General features: G+C 46.4%; 1 protein-coding gene across 5 annotated transcripts in view; it reads left to right on the plus strand.

Moving 5' to 3' along the window:
* The window catches only part of LOC134093829 (pleckstrin homology domain-containing family A member 5-like), a 125,054-nt gene that overhangs the window by 58,052 nt on the left and 49,428 nt on the right, over window positions 1–17,574 (plus strand). For all 5 annotated transcript variants that reach the window (XM_062547097.1, XM_062547098.1, XM_062547100.1 and 2 more), the window contains one exon: window positions 11,414–11,497. In XM_062547097.1, the coding sequence (XP_062403081.1) occupies window positions 11,414–11,497 (84 nt within the window). The remainder of the gene's footprint in view (window positions 1–11,413; window positions 11,498–17,574) is intronic.

Below are 17,574 nucleotides of genomic sequence, written 5' to 3' on the forward strand. Positions count from 1 at the left end.
TCGATCTCCATTGTTTTCTGGATGTGTCCTGTTGGAGTTGATAAGATAGTGTGTGTGTGTGTGTGTGTGTGTGTGTGTGTGTGTGTGTGTGTGTGTGTGTGTGTGTGTGTGTGTGTGTGTGTGTGTGTGTGTGTGTGTGTGTGTGTGTGTGTTTGTGTGCGTGTGGAGGGGAGGGGGGGGGCAGTCGTTTCGACCTCATTTATTCTTTAGGATTATCAGATCTTTGTTGACAGGTATTGATTAGAATTCTCTTTTCCCATAGTATAGGCTGGGCCTAGTCTTAGGCCACAATACTATAATATACTTTGGTTGCCCTGCAGCCCTACAGTATATGAAGCTTTTGAAAGCCTATGATTTTCTTCACTGCAGATTGCTTCCTACCTTGTGCTCCTCATCCTTGTGTCTCCGTAGGAGATGGGAAACTATGTGAGTGCCTGTCTGTCGTTCACAGTCCATTTAACTGTAATCACGCCCCCTCCCCGCAACCCTTGCTCCAGAACACTGCCCAAGGCAAGGTCTTCCCTTATGGTTAATTTGCCCTGTTTGGATCATTTCAGTCCACCTGAAGAAGACAACAAGTGTTTTTCTGTCCTTTGCTTCCCTTTGCCCACTCCATAATCTTAAATCAGAGAAAGAGCTTGGCTTTCTGGAGCGTGACTCAAATATAGTTGTTGGCTTTCCAAGTGAAGGCATGGTTAGGAACCAAAAGACATTCTTTTGACTCTTTTTAGAATGTGAGAAGCCTATAATTTGTGTGTGTGTGTGTGTGTGTCTATGATTGTCTTCTTTGCTTGTGTATTTGTTTTTCTTTTTTTAAGAAATGTTAAGTAGCCATAACCACAATGTTATTTGATATATTTTCTGTCCTTTAATAACAGTGGTTGTCATGCTTGAAAGGAAATGGGTTTCTTTTAGAGAGTGTGTGTGTGTGTGTGTGTGTGTGTGTGTGTGTGTGTGTGTGTGTGTGTGTGTGTGTGTGTGTGTGTGTGTGTGTGTGTGTGTGTGTGTGTGTGTGTGTGTGTGTGTGTGTGTGTGTACACAGACGGACAGAAGGCGCCCATGCAGAAAGGGCTCCTCCATTATTAGACTGTGGTCTTGGCATTGCCTTTGAGTTTTGGAATGGCTGGCATGAATGTTCACCTCACCACTATATGGCTCACTCTTCCAAACTGTGAATCATTTTACTATCACATAGTTGTTTTCTTTCCATTGTGGCTATTGCCTTAGTTTGAGGAAGGACCCAGACCAAGTTTGCTGCTTGTAAAGAATCCGACTTTGTGTTCTCTTTAGTGATTCCGAGCTAAGGTCTCTGCACTGTGGCTTGAAGGCTTTTCTCTTGCTGTTACTTTGGATAAAGCATAAGCTAAATGAAATGGAAACGGAAATGGAAATGGATTTATTTTGTGTAACCAACACATCCCTAAAGCAGCACTCACACCAAGAACGATAATGATAACTATAACCATAACGATAAACGCGTCCATACTGGTCAACGATAAGAAAAGTCTCTCCTCGTGTTAATGAATGTGATGGCTAAAATATTATGGGTGATTGGCTGTTAGCTTTTTATCGTTCTCCAAATCGCTCGGATATCTTTATACTGTAGTTTATGTGTTGACGTTATCATTGGTGTCTACGGTGCTTAAGACCTGTATAAAATGTTTGCGTCTTGGTGACAGAACATTGGTTGTTGGAACATAGTAATGGTTTAGCATGACAACCAACTGGAGATGCCTTTTCTTTGAGTTTGTGTGTCTTTTGTGTGTTTATTTTCCACATACCTTTCTTTCTTTCATTTCCATGTGAGGATGAGGGAGAAGCCTGGATTGGACTAGAGAGTGCATGCTGAGTGGGTAATAGAATGTGATGGAGAGCAGAGATAGTACCTCGGAACAGCTGGGCATAAAGCATTTACAACAAGCTTCTCTGAGTTACAGTACCGTCTCCGAATAAGAAATCAGACTCAGGCAGTGTTTTCGTCTTTAGCTCGTTTCTTTTTTTAGAAGTTGAACGAGCCAATCTCATTACCAGACGTTCTGAATGATTTTGGAGTCCCGCGTTTTGAGATGATGAGCGTCTTAAATTATGAATCCCCTGCCTGTCTGCTAATCACCCTGCCGCCCTGCGTGGGGAAGAATTAGCATTCGACCATGTCATGATGTAGTCTTGGAGCTCATTCTCTAAGCTTTCCTAATTTCCTCTTGTTAGTCATGAGGAGTCGACCTAATTGGTCTCTTCTTTGATAAATGCACCATCTTTACAGTGCGGTTGTTGCTCCCATATCGAATGCACACTACAGAGCCCTGTTCCTCTTGCAGTGTTACTGACTTGAGGGAGACTTTCCCAGGATTTCCCCTCATTTCACATTGCCGTGGGTTTGACTTTAGTTCTATATGGAGTCTGCTGTGCATCACTCGGACAAAAATACAGGATCTCTGGAAATTGTCATGGAGAAGGAGAAGTCCAAACGTCAAGGAGGAAATGTAGAAGGCCGTCATGGAAATGTGTGTGTGTGTGTGTGTGTGTGTGTGTGTGTCGGTGTGTGTGTCGGTGTGTTTGCACTTGTGTCCCTTCCCATCCCCACCGTCCGTGTTGTCAGGCCCTTCTATGAATGGACTTCACCGGCTGCAGTGTGTGCAAGTGCACTGTGCAGGTGTGCGTGTGTGATGTGAGCCCTCAGACTGAACACACACTGTGTGTGTGTGCGTGTGATGTGAGCACTCGGACTGAACACACTGTGTGTGTGTGTGTGTGTGTGTGTGTGTGTGCGTGTGATGTGAGCCCTCGGGCTGAACACACTGTACAAGTGCACGAGTTGATTTAGCCCCTGTCGCAGCCTTTTTATTTCCTCTGGACAGTGGAGTGGCCACTGGAGCTGCCCTGCCGTCTCCATGGATTCCACTTCTTTCTTCAGCAGCTCTTGTGAGACGGCTCGGGCTGAAGTTGGAGCAGCTTTGTGATTGTCTTGTTTTTCTTTCTTTCTTTTCCCCTTATCTAATCCTCAGAGTGAAAAGTGCCTTTTTTCTCTCCCTGTCTCTCTGCTAAGCAACATCTGTTGTGGCCATTCATTGTTACCAAAACAGTGAACTTGTGGATAGCCTTTGTATTCAAACATCACATCATTTCATGGAGAAACATAAAGATATAACATCCACTGGTTTCCCACCCTCAAAATAACAAAATATTGACGTGATATGGAGACGCCTGTTGAGACTTTCAAAGGGTCGATACAGTACTGTTGGTCCCCAGCTGTTTGACACAAAAGCAAATGCATGTTCTTTTAAGACTGGAGGGTGCTGTTGATGGGAGTTGATGGGCAGGTTGATCCTGTTGACTGCCTCAGAACTCTGTTAAGATTAAAGAAAGAAAAAAAAAGGAAAAAGATGGCCAATCCAAGCATTGGCGTTAATGATGCGTAAAATTGCATGCTTTTTGTTAGGAAGGAAAGTTTGGTGGGGTGTAATTGCTAAGGGATATGGAAAAGTGGAGGTCTGTGGTGGTGTGGAGTTTAACTTCTGTGGTGACAAAACCCTGCAAGTTGGATGTTCCGAACTGAACTTGATTTCGGTCCTCTTTGAACACTTAAACACACTTAAGTATCACCCTGGCTAGATTGGCTTCGCTGTGTGATTATGTCCGAGGCTCCGAGCTCCCACAGCCATGAATCATTTTCCGTTTTTGGTGCCTTCGGAACAGCAAACAGTATGTTTATTCCCGGCGTCGTTGCCATGGCTGCATAATCTCCCTCCATCATTCACCAGGCCAGTGAATGACCTTCTCACTCAGCAAGGTTTGAGACGCCGGCACAATCACATCTAAACGCTTGCGTCCACACTCAAGGTTGGACATCCTTACGCAAATGAAATTGCACAAAGCGTGTGTATCTCGGCCGTTACGCTCTTTCCCTGAGCTTTTGAGGCCAGAGATCCGGTGTGTGTGTGTGTGTGTGTGTGTGTGTGTGTCTTTTTTCAGCCTCTCTCAGAAGCGACGGTTGGTTGAGTCCAGCCTCTGACCCACGGCTGGCTGGGTCTGCCTGCATCTGGATGTTCATGCGGGGATATTCCGCCCACTCCCTCTGCAGGTGCCCGTCTCCTGCAGCGCCATGGCGACGGCTCTTATGGCCGAATGGATAATTACCTTTGCTCCACATTCATTAGCGAGCACAGTGCAGAGTGCTACCTCTCTCATCCAGAGAGTTTCTCTTCACTCTCCTCGTCTTCTCTTCACGAGTGAGATTTAATTTTGAAGGTAGTTTTATGTTTGCTTTTATTTGCTTTAACATTTTCATTTCCTTTATTTCCTCCTCTGCAAGAAATGCCCCCCTTGAGCGTTGTTGCACAGCTGCACACAGAGGCCGCCCCCCTCTCATTGCTGTGGGCTCTCATTTGAAAGAGGCCTTGGCCCCTGGGCCCTGTTGTTCTCTCTCTCTTCAATCCTTTTTTTATCTGATTAACACCCCTCCACCCCTCCACCGCTCCACACTCGCCCTTGTTCTCCCCTCCACACACCAGCAGTGACCACTATCCCGCATTCAGGTTTCAGCCATGGGCTACAGAGCTCGGCCCCACCTCTCCTTTGCAGTGCATCCTGGGACATGATGAGCTCATCAGCGCTGCTGCACACACACACACGCACACACACGCACACACACGCACACACACACACACACACAACCCCCCCCCCCCAGCTCAGGAATGCTGTGTACCTCAGTATTCCTCTTTTTTCCAGGGGCTTGTCCCTCACTCCGTATTGATAGCCAGGGGGCGTGAACTCCACCACCAATCCAAGCACCAGTCATAAGGGCTGAACCATTTTTGAAACCGCCTGTGGGTGCATTTCAGTTACTTTTTTTTTTATAAAAAGAAAGAAAAGTACAATTTAATAACGGGGAGTATTTGTTTAAAGGCCTGCGCAATGAAGTGCTGCTTTTGAATTCCGAACATTGTTATGAGTCATGTAGTGTGTTTATTTTCTGTTGCGAATATAATAAGGTAGCAGATGAATCAGCTTGGCTGTGGAGCCTGATCAAGCAGTTAACAAACAAGATGTCCATCAAGCTCTCAGGTCTTATGGCTGCCTGGGCTTTGCAGACTCTGTGTGCAGCCATTTGTGGTCTATATGTTTCCACTCTGCAGTTCAATAGGCTTTCAATTAAAGCAAAGCAAAATCAATTGGGTCTGACACTAAAAAAGCATATTTAGGCTACGGAGGAGTTAGATGTGGATTGGGTGCCTTGAATTTAGACCATGGTCGATGGGTGGAATGGGTGCCTTAGTGACCGTGGGCCAATAGCACAACATGTGTGTCTCAGTATGCCTTCCCTTGGAGCTGCAATGTCCCAGTGAATAGCATATGATGCCCTAACTAGCTTCCCAGGAAGTATCTTTGATGATGACTAGTGTCCTCAGGCATGCTGCCATTTGTATGATGATTTATTATGATTAGGGTCTGGAGTCGTGGTCACACTAGCAGACGTTTGGTTGAGATGCAGTAGGCTGTAATTACAGGCATTTTCAATTGTAGAATCTGTCAAGTTTGAAACAGTCCGTCTGAGGAGTGTGTGTCTGTGTGTGTGTGTGTGTGTCTGTGTCTGTGTCTGTGTCTGTGTCTGTGTCTGTGTCTGTGTCTGTGTCTGTGTCTGTCCGTGTCCGTGTCCGTGTCCGTGTCCGTGACCGTGACCGTGTGTGTGTGTGTGTGTGTCTCACTGTGAGCTACAGGCTCAGGGGAAAGGATCTCTTCCTTGCTATTGCCACATTACTGAAACATGACAAAGGCCTAAAGTGTACTTAATATTCTAATGCATAGCTTTAGATTTACTTTTCGTCTTTCAGACTGATGACGCACCACACCTTTACCTTTACGTCATCATTTATTCTGCTTCCACATCGCTGCTTCACCTCTTTTTTTTGTACCTTTTCTCCTTGGACTTTTCCTGAATGCCTTTCTTGCTGTTGACATGCTTGCAAGTACATCTGGATGGTGCTGTTGTTTATAAAATCTTAATGTAGAACAGGCTAATAGGATGTAAACTCTTGAAGCTCTCCTTTTTAATTAATATTTGTTTACAGTAGTTCAGCGGCCAAGGTCAGGTGCACTGTTTAGACAACTGTTTCCCAGCTGCAGCAGGAGAGGGGAGAGGGGGGGGGTCTAAATTTGTTTAAAAAGTGTCAACCATATTACCATATATTGTGTAGGCACATTAGCAAATCAACTTATACAAAAACACCAAACATAGGGCTGAGATGGGCCATGACGATCTGTGGGGGTGGACTTCTAATGCTAAAGAACGGGCTCCAGTAGTTGGGCTAAACTGCCTTGAGTGCTGACGTGGGAGATCAACATGATTAATTATGCTAATGCTTTTCCATGTAACTCCTCTCCCTCTGTCGGCAGTGGTGAGTTTGTGATGGAAACGTGAGCCGGAGAGAAGGGGTATTTAAATGTTGATCACCACCATTCTGTAGGTGAATGAGCAGAAACAGCATGATGCGCCAAACCGCCTCTCCCCTCCTCTCTCTCTCTCTCTCTCTCTGGATGCATCACTGTCATTCGCCTCAGCACACATCAGAGGTTCTTGGGGCTGTTTGAAACTCCCCCTCTACCCTTACTCCTCCGTCTCCTGCAGCAGCGTGGAGGAGGGATGAGGATGGAGGCAGAGCAGAACTTGTGCCCTGTATTAGAGGGGTAAACACTAGCACATGTGTTGAGCACTACTGTGTGCTGACTGTGTGGCTTCACCCACCAGAGCAGAGGCCATTTTTATTGCTGCAAACCACCACAACCGCATTCTTCAAAGCCATTTCAGTTCTATTTTAAAGAAGGAGGGAAACAAAGAGGGGAAATGCACTGAAACAGTTGAGATTTTAGAGATTATCTGCTTTTTGGTCTCGCCAATTAAATATATCCTCAGTTTTTCCAGTATGGGCAAAACAAGGGTGGCATTTTTGAGAGGCAGCTTGACAGACCATGTGTGGAGAGAACTATCCTTGAATTTAGTACCTCGAAGATTATAGGTTCTGTGCCCCACCTTCATTTTAAAGACTGTTCTTAGCCTCCCCTCTTTCTAATTCAAGAAAAATACAGCTTTTGCCCTCAACCCCTCTGTTTACAGCTGAAGAGAATGGTCTAGTGACATGACACACAGTGTTCCCCTGAAGCCTGTTGGATATTCGACATTAGCGCTTGGTCTCCATTTGTCTATTTTTACAGTTCTCGTGATGCGCCTCTAAATGCCCTGTGTAAACTTGAAGACTGCTCACAGTGTCAGTCATGTGACCTTGGCATGCAGTAGGTTGGAGGCCAGCTATGTGCTGCAAGTCAGCGCTGGGTACTAGTTATTACTGCAGTGCGAGATGTGACGGGCCATCGCCTCAGGTGCGGGAGACTGAAACTTTGAACCTCTGCTAGTGTTTGCCATGTAGCACTAAAAAGTTGTTGATTTCCAAGAGGCTACGGGCACTTATTTAAGTCTTCCCTTGTTGCCCTTGTCTGCCTGATTAATGACATTTCTACAGATGTTGCTGGAGTCATATATCCCCTCAGGCCATCCTTCAGCCTTAAGAGTAGAATAGATTCCCCCCCCCCCCTTGACTAACCGTGACAAATAACCTAAAGCGTGTACTAGGATCTTGCAAACTCTCACGGAGAAATGGACAACAACATGCCTCTAGACTTCTCCCCCAGATGATGAGACGTGAACTTCCATGCCGTCGTAATGACCATGAGTGGACACATCTGCAATGACTTAGCATTTGAGGGCCCAGGCGTTGTTTATGCAGTGTCACAGAGCAGGCTTGCAGGAGACCTTGTGTTGACCACAAGCTGTGGCAGCTGTGTTTTTTGCTAAAGACCATGAGGGCTTTATGACACGTCTGTCAGAATGATGTACACCCTCGCTCCTCTTGATGGGCCCCTTGCACCCATCTCGAGCACTTAAAGACCTCTGGCCTCTTTGAGTTGGTCAAATTCCCTTTGAACCTTTAAACTCACACCCACACATGCTTGAGCACACAGCAACAAACAAACAAATGATGGCCTGATGGCTTGTTTGGTGTGTGATGCAGTTGAAGCATGCAGCCATGTCATTTGTAGCGGTATGCAAAGTTTGTTTCTACGTGAGTCGCAGCACATGCCCCTACAAAATTAGCAACGTGTAGTCATCGTCATCTCGTCAAGGGGTCCAACCTAAGATTTTTTTTTCTCACTTGCCCAACATGGTCTTTCACTTGCCCCTAGCCAATGGCCCGGCAATTTTGTTGAACCTCACCAATAACATCTCTCCTCCCTGCGTCTAGAATACCTCCGTCTCTGGATGTTTCCCTCTCTCTCTCTGGTGATCGTGCAGTGTGAGAGCTCACCGCGTGTCGTGGTTGCAGAGGAGCCGTGTAGAGCGCTCTGCTCTGATTTATTGCCTTTGGGAAGCAGGCCAGGCTGACAGATTCAGGAAGCTGCTAGGTTTTTACAGAGGCATTAGTGTACCCTGAAGTGAGGGGATAATATAGTGTTTCTAAACCGAGACCTGACCCTGGCGTGCTATCTGCTGCACTGCACTAGTCGTTAGCAGGCGGCTTGGAGACTGGGCAGCCAGGCTCTCTTGTCGCCTTTTTGGAGGATATCGACTACATCCCTCTGTCTGGGAAGTAGTGATGGGAATTGTCTACAGTGGAGAAGTTGAGACTTTTTTTTTAGGGGATGCTTTATTTTAGTCGCGAATACTGATGTGCGTTGGGACAATTTATTCAGTTTGCCAATTTGATTAAACTCCATTGTTATCGTTAGCAGCATGGCCCTTTCTCCTCAGAGATTTCTTGAGCGCTAGGCTAGCCTGCTTTCATCTGCTAATTTCATCTGTCAGGCCTGTGTGCCTCTCCATACATGGACAGCTGGAGTGCGTGGATGGGCAAGCACGGGATTACTCTGCTGTAGTTAGTGGGCAGCTCAGAGACCTGCTGGACTTCCTCATTGGCTTTGGTTGGATATCTGATCTATCCCTGCCTCTGTGTAGCCACGGTGAGAGAATAGTAGCGGTGCAGGGGCGCGCTGAGGCTTAGTTTTGGGGGTTCTTTATTTTGGTTGTGTGTATGCTGAGGTGCGTAGCGGGGGGGGGGGCTGTTCATTGTTATCATTAGCATTGCTCATTCTCCTCCTCAGAGATTTCCTTGGGAACCAGCCGGCTTTCATCTGCTAATTTCATCAGGCCCGTCCTCTTCTCCATACATGGACAGCTGGAGCACTGGCAGACCAGTGCATAGCCAGACCTCAGCCTGCTCCACTGTGCTCTGCTCTGCTTGCATGGGGCCAGTTAGTGTAGACGTTTGTGAAGGCGGACCGAAGACAGACGGTGCCGTAAGTCTGCCATGAGACCACACCAGGGTCCGCGCCTGCCAATAGTGCCCACATTAATTACAGACTAAAGCTGTGGCTCGTGGCCTCTCGCCAGGCCTGGGGTTGCAACCCGACCCACCAACCCCCCCAACCCCCACCCCCTCATCTGCACGCGAACCACTCCCCCATTCCCTTGTGTGGTGGAGCAGACCCTCTCTGCATTGGCTTTAAGGAGCTGTGTAAAATTCTGTAGGCTTAGAGTTGCCTTGAGTGCAGCCACTCGCCATTCTTCAGATGATCTGAATAGTGTTTCATATAGAGCCACACTTGACACACCCTGATACTACTACAGAGCTGACCCGTCACCAGTTGAGTTGCATGCTAGCTTCAGTAGATATCTGGACAACACTGAGCATAGTCATGTATGACGTTTCTTCACATTTTGTTGCTATTTATTGGTCATTTTTGAATGTTTAAACTTTTAAACTGAAGAAATATATTTGATCAGGGAGTTTGGCTGCCTCTGCTGGTCCTATAACTGTTTAGATTAGACCGTGGTTGTAATCACCAAGCCCCCCCCCCCCCCGTCCTCTTCATTCTGTGGTGCTAATATGCAGTGGCCCCGAGACCGTCACCGTGTGCCACTTTATCTAGAGAGGGTAATGAAGAGCTGTCTGCAATCCTCTCCCCCCCCCCCCCCACCTTCCTCTACCACCACTGGCTGTGTGGTCGGCCCCCCTCATACCACCAGCGGTAATTGTCTCTGTTAGTTTAATGACTACGATGGGAACGCTGTAATTGGGGCCCTAGCTTGGCTTGCTGAGTGGGTGGATGCTTTTTGGTCCATGCGAGAGGACTGAACGGAAGGTATGACTGAAGCAGGCAGCTCAGTCTCGCAGCTCAGATAACCCGCTGCTGCTTCTGTAAGTACGCAGAGCAGAGCAGAGAGCAGGGACACACACACACCCCTGGAAGTGCAGCTGCTGGCTGTGCGGTGACCTCCTGCTTCCTGTCGCTGGGGAGGGAGCGTGTGAGGGGCGAGGATGCTCAAGTTTTCCATCACACACGCACTCCTACAGCCCGGTCGTTTTTTTCTTCTTTTTTGTCCCTTTTCCCCCTTTTTTTGATGCAGCTCACCAGTGTAGGTGGCTTTTGATAGACTGAGCTCGATGGTGGCCAGCCTCAGGTACCGCATGGCAGATTAGATTTAGCACAGTGATTGGTCTTGTCTCGGAGGTTCTGATTGTTTTCGCTCTGGTTAACTTGACTGCCCTCAGAGAGGGAATGAGTTGGGGGCAATCAGTAAAAAAAAAAAAAAAAAAAGGCTGGAGTTGCTGTTTTTTTTTTTTTTTTTTTCAAGCACTTGATCCAGTGTGGCTGAAATCTCTCTCAGTCAGTTGGGCTGGCCTTTATATCACATCATCCAGATGAATGCAGCTGGAAATAGCCATCAGTCATCATGTTTATAAAGCAGAATCATCCAGATTTAAATGAGTGCCTGAGAATGAATGCCTTTAAATGAGTCTTGGGTTCATGAGGTTAAGTCATTGCAACATTTAATTGGACAAAAACAGCATTTATGGGTATTTCAGTGTTATTAGCTAGTGTTTTCATAGGCAGCTGGAGTTACACACATCAAATGGGTAATGTTTGTTTTGGCCTACAACCATTGCTTGATTAGACAGATATGGCAAATAGATGGAGCACACGCACAGGCATTAAAGGAACCAAACATGCTTGAGTTCTCGAGTTGACTTCACATTTCGGAGAGGAGACAGTGCGGTCTTTCGTGGTGCCATTCTAATAGGATCTTTGTAGATTGAGTCACAGCAGTGTCCGGGGGTGGTTAGGAGGGGAGGGTGAGACACCTTGCCACAGTGTGGAATCTGACAGCCACTTGTGCAATATTTACCTCCTTGCACCTCGTCAGGCCCAGGAGCGAACAACAGTGACGAGCTCTACTGACAGGCCAGAGATTGCTCTGATGATGGATCCTGACATTCTGACATTTTTATTGTCCTTTCTCTCTCTTTCCCTCTGTCCCTCTCTCTCTCCTTCCCTTTCTCTGTTTCTGTCTATCTCTCCACAGCCACAATGAGCGGAAGGTGACCTGCAAGCACCCAGTGACAGGCTCTCCCTCTCAAGACAACTGCATCTTTGTCGTCAACGAACAGTAAGTCTCTTCACTTACTTCATCGGTGGGGAATGTTACCGGTTGGCATTTTTCAAAACTTCAGCTATGATGACTCACTTCCTGTTCACCAAAGAATCGTGTCAAAACATCTCTCTGTTAGGGTGAAGTTGACACCATGACACTTTGGTATCAATGCTTCTCTTATTTGGACTTGAGAGTTTGGGGTGTGGATGAAGCTAGAATGACTAGTGACTGTCATAGCTTTAACTTTGACTGCTGTTTTGTTTTCCAGTTTCTGAAATCTAGTTTCACTGAAATCTAGTTTCAGTGATTCTGTTAAGTCTAAATTGTATGAGATGTGTTTAATGAATGAAAAATAAACAAATACATAAATAATAATATATATATATATATAATTATAATAAAAATAATGATTCATATATATACATTTTTCTTTTTTGATGTGATGGGACAGTGATGAAAGACATGAAGTGAGTGAGTGTCGTGAGAGATGGGGTGGAATCGTGACATGACCGATTGGAATACCTTGGCCCCCTTATTCACTTGACTTACACCCAAATATGGTGCAGACATTAGGACCGCTTGCGCCTGTTAATGAAATTATTGAGGTCATGAAAAGAGCACTTGAGAGTAATGTCTCTGTTGCTGGTCAGATGTTTTTCTCCCAACCAAGCAGCATTCAGTCTGACTGAGATAAAGTCTCTTGCGGACTCCACGAGCAGTGCAGCGCAGTGCAGTGCAGAATAAGAGGCCATTGTTCTGCAGGGGTCTGCTGATGGGGAGTGCGTGCTGTTTTCCACTCCCCGACTTGTCCTCAGAGGAATCGTACTGTTGCATTCCTGCTGCTCCCACACTCCTGTCTTTTCCACACCTCCAATATTCCCAGTGCGCCGCGTTCTGTTTCGGAGCACATCACTGTGAGAAGCTGCGAGGCGAGCGACCTGGCTAAATATATTACGCTGCCCTTTCCCCGGACTCCCCCCATTCCACCGCTCTAAATTAAGGAGGCGTACTGAGAGAACCTTGAGAACCTTGAGTTCTAGAGCACCGCGGCACAGCCAGGCACGGATCTTTATGAATCGTTGCCCCTGGCCCTTTAATAGATGTTTTGTTCCGCCTCTTAGATTCACAAGGGCAGTAGATCAGTTAAATTAGGCGATTTGTCCACATGACAGGCTGCACTCCACCCCTCACTGAAACCCCCCCCCTCCATCGAGCAGCTCCACACTAACTTTGAGCCCTCTTGCCAGAAAGATGTTTGCCCGTGTGTCTGGAGCAGTAGCTCTACACGCCCAGCGGAGAGATGAGTGTGTGTGCTTCAGACTGCTTCTGCCTCCTTCAGTGGTTCACCTTTCCTGCCAACTGCCGCCATCCTCTCCTGATAAATTGGCCCAAATGAGAGCCACTGGAGAAGTGGGGGAACCAAGGGCCCAATTCTCTCCCATATTGCTGCAAGAAGTCACTTTTGCCATACTTACAAAAGTTTCTATTGGTTGGCCCGTGTAACCGAAAAAAAAAGTCATGAAACTATTTAAAGGATGTTGGCAGGCAGTGTATTCATCCTGCAAATGTCTTCCCATATCAGAAGAACTGTGACGTTTAGTGTAGAAAGTCTGTGCTGTAGAACCAAATGCCCCTGTAGAGCTATGGAGAAATCTGTGCAACACAATCTTAGAAGTGAGCTCAGACTGAACAACTTTTATTTCATGGCTCTTTAACATGTATTAAACCTGTATGCTTTTCCTCAAAGCTAATGTACAGTATTATAGTTTAACTGGATTAAATGGAAAAAGGCCAAATTATGATGTTGAAAAGGAGCGGTCATTCTTATTCTGTGTTTGCATGGCAATATGTTCTATTGTCACATAGTTTCACTCACATTCAACTCATACTCAATAAGCTGAAGGCCTCATGAAATCTGTATTAAGTGATGACACTATGGTAGATAGATAGATAGATACAGTGAGGAGCACATGTATTTGATACCATGCTAAAACAGGAATATAAAATCATCATTAGACAATTGATCTTAATGCCTTAATTAAAAAAATGAGTAAAAATCAAACCGCCAAGGACACCAATTTTCTTTGTGATTGAAGAATGTATCGTACATAGATAAATGTTTTCGTAAAATGCTAGGGGAAGGAAGTATTTGACCCCCTATGTAACCCTATGGGAATTTAACACATAGGGTTAACATAGGGGCAGGCAGATTTTTATTTTTAAAGGCCAGCTATTTCATGGATCTAGGATATTATGCATCCCGATAAATTTCCCTTGGCCTTTGGAATTAAAATAGCCCCACATCATCACATACCCTTGACCATAGCTAGAGATTGACATGGTGCTTTTTCCAGTAGGCCTATTAGGCTGTTTGATTTGCATTGAGCTCAATGAGCATCAAACAGGCTAATAGGCCTACTGGAAAAAGCACCATGCCAATCTCTAGCTATGGTGAAAGGTATGTAATGATGTGGGGCTATTTTAATTCCAACTGCCAAGGGAACTTTATCAGGATGCATAATATCCTGAATCCATGAAATAGCTGGCCTTAAAAAATAAAAATCTGCCTGCCCCTATGTTAACCCTATGTGTTAAATTCCCATAGGGTTACATTGGGGGTCAAATACTTCCTTCCCCCTAGCATTTAGGAGGAACATTTATTTATTTACGAAACATTCTTCAATCACAAAGAAAATTGGGGAGCTTAGTGGTTTTATTTTTACTCAATTTTTGAATTAAGACATTAAGATCAATTGTGAAATGATGATTTTATATTCCTCTTTTTAGGCAACTTTAGCATGGTATCAAATACATTTTCTCCTCACTGTAGATAGATAGATAGATAGATAGATACTTTATTGATCCCCAAGGGGAAATTCAAATGGTCTGTTCATTGACGAAAATATTGCTATTTAATGACCTTGCGTCAGCTATGGCAAGGACATTGCGGGACCGTCAGCCTCAGGGAATCTCAACGTGTTTTGTCATTGGACCGTTGTGTTTTTTGGCGCTCTGCGTCATTTCAGTATAATGGATGCGTGGAAAGGATGCTTGCTGTACACAGCAAACGTACAAATCCAATAGCAAAGCTAATAATCCAGCAGCCGAAGCCTGCCTGGTAGATGGGACACATACTTTTGCATGATGCAGTTGTGTCCTCCGAGGTCTCTGGTTTTTCGCTCTCTACACGTGCCCACCCCAGTTGCGTGCGTGCGTGCGTGCGTGCGTGCGTGCGTGCGTGCGTGCGTGTGTTATGTGCCATGTGCCCTGGAAGGCTCTCTGTTTGGGAATGCAGTATTGCAGCAGAAGAGCTCAAGCAGTGATAACATAGTTGTTGTTCCCTTGTTAACCGATACCATCTAGTCTGGCCGGGCCACTTGCACCATGCTGCCTCTCCCCGACTGCGATTGCTCCGTTCCACCCTTGGCCTCAATGTGCTATCATATATCCAGCACAGTCCTTGACCCAGTGTGTGGAAAAGCAGTGGCAGGTTGATTCATGCTAAAGGCTGATGCTGTTTCTCCCTTTTACTCTGTTTTGCTTTTAGCTTGAATTGCGGGAAAATCGTTCGCCCTGTCTTACACAGGTATGCCTGTGCACCCCTGCAGTGGGTGGCTTTGATATCACACCCAGTAACACATTTGTCTTTTAAGCCTTCTTTTTTTTCTTCTTCTTTTTAAGTTGGCGTTCTTTTATACTTCAGCATCCCATCAAGTCAGTTCATTTTCCGAGACGGAGTTGTGAGGTTCATTGCTTTGAAAACAACAAAAGTGATTCATAATCATTTAATGTGTTTTAATCTGCGCACAGAGAGGCTCTCTGCTTCTCTGCTGTGCTCCCATCCATGCCCATATCACTGTTGTTTTCCTCTTCATAGCAAAAAGTCATTTTGCACTGTTAAATGAGCACAAATTACGTTCAGCATTAGAAATGATAAATCATCTCTGGACAGGCAATCAGTCTGTAAGCAAAAATAATAACAAAGACAATTAAGCTAGCATTCAGCATTTTAGAAATGTGTAGAATTTCACAGTTGTGGATTATAAGTGTGTTTGGGGCAGGGCTGTGGTGGTGATGTAGCTGAAGACTAGATCACTTCACAGCTCCGGCTCATAAACCCACGAGGCCGTGCACTGGAGTGTGGCATGTAGCACCTTCCTTAATCGAAACGCGTGCATCAGCATTACGCTGGACTTAACACTGCCAGCACGGTCTGAAACAGCAACATGATCATGATGACTCCCTAAAAATGCGTCTCATATTGCTTTTCTTTGTTTTTTTTGTGTGTTTTGTTTTTCACCTGCAGGCTACACAGGTAAGACCCGTTGTTGTTCTGTGGTGTAATGAAGTGAGAGAATCGGAGCGTGTGTTGGTGTTGTGTGGTGGGCCTTGGCGAACATGTTGTCCTCTTGTCTCTGGTCTGTTTTCATCCCCGTTTCATGTCTGTGTGTGGAGTCGAGTGGCTCAGTCTGCTGGTCGAAAGCCAGCGGTCGGCCCCTTACGACAAAGGGACCCAAAGCTGTCAGCCATTGACGCTGCCGACTGCTGAGTGGCCGTGTCCGAAAACTGCTGAGTCACTCGTCCGGCCAGGTCCTCCTCTGTGTGTGTGTCAGTGTGTGTGTGGCAGGGCCCCCCTGAGCTTTGTCTCTCTTGCCACTGAGGGACGCGGCCGGACAGCCGGCTGGCCATACACATAAGAGACTGCTGATGCAGGAAGAGTGGCACTTCTAATTTTTTTTTTTCTGGTTGCCGTGTGCGTGTGTGTGTGCGTGTGTGTGTGTCTGTCTGTCAGCCCTGTTTGCACTGGTTACACGTGGCCACTTAACTCTCTGTGTGTTTCAATAAGAAGAGCCTACGTGTCAAGAAAATGTTACCCTCTGAATGCCGTGAGGAGTACAGTTAAGCTGCAGAGAGGAATGTTTATTTGGGCATAAGTAGTAGTAGTTCTGGCCACCTGGCATTGGCAGTACACCTTTGCCTGGGCACGTATTCCTATGAAACAAGCTGTAATCTTAGGAAATAACTCCAATCCTATGAACCTGTTAAGTATTTACTATTCAGAGGTTGGATTGATATGTCCAATGACGTGAAGCATAACCGGTCCGGTTCAGCGCACGGACAACAAGCTCCTAGAGGGATGAGCCGAAGTAAACACACTTGCTCCCTGCTGCACTCACGTGCAGACCGGCACACATAGGGTCGTGGTAAGCAACTGCCCTTTTGAGCCTCACGGCCGGGTAGCATCGGGAGCACAGCTCCGTTAGCTGTAGCGTAAAAATAGTGTTAGAAGACCGGTCTAATTGTTTTGAACGGACTTGCCGCCAGTTCCGTTGAATAGGCTAATTGTTGCAGCATGCGCTCTGCGATCGGCACGCTTCAGCTACATGCCCGACGTAGCTTGTCTGTGGCCAGATCCCAGCTCTCTGCCCTAGTTCCTGTCACTCGGATCTCCCTTGAGGCTGGTTTAGGGGTCAGAGAGCTTTTTTTTTTCTGTGCCTCCCAATTAGATGTGGGCGCCAGCTCATTGTCATGCTGGTGTGACTCAGGCCGAGATCAGCATCGGGACGCCAGAGTAAGCCACTGTGTCATCAGCAATCAGCGGTCGGGCACCCCAGTCCAGCCCCCCACGCCCGCTGCCTCGTTGGGAAGGCAGACAATTTGGCACGTTCACAGCCACAGATTTCAGATGTGGCCGACGATCATGGGGCCTGTTAATTAGCAAAAGCACGCACACACACGTGCACACACACATTCGCGCTTGGGTAGGCGCGAATGCGGGTATGAGGCTGTGAGAGAGATTCTTTAATCAGGGCTGCGGTGGGGGGGGAGGACTGTCGGCTACTGTGAATCACAAAGCCAATGCAGTATTGATTTTACTTGGAAATCAGATCCAGGTCAATGATCGGGTTTGCTGCCTCTGCAGAACTAAAGCAGGGCTAGGCAGACCATAAGCCCTGACGACAGGGTCTTCACTTACTGCAGTGGACAGGAAGACTATAAGCCATGACAAGAGGGGCCTTCACATACCGCAGTTGACACTTTACCCATTCAGTTACTCGGTGTTAGTTAAAGGGTAGTGACCTCTACGCTCC

Source organism: Sardina pilchardus, chromosome 10 (assembly GCF_963854185.1).
Source record: "Sardina pilchardus chromosome 10, fSarPil1.1, whole genome shotgun sequence".
NCBI classification, from domain to species: domain Eukaryota; kingdom Metazoa; phylum Chordata; class Actinopteri; order Clupeiformes; family Clupeidae; genus Sardina; species Sardina pilchardus.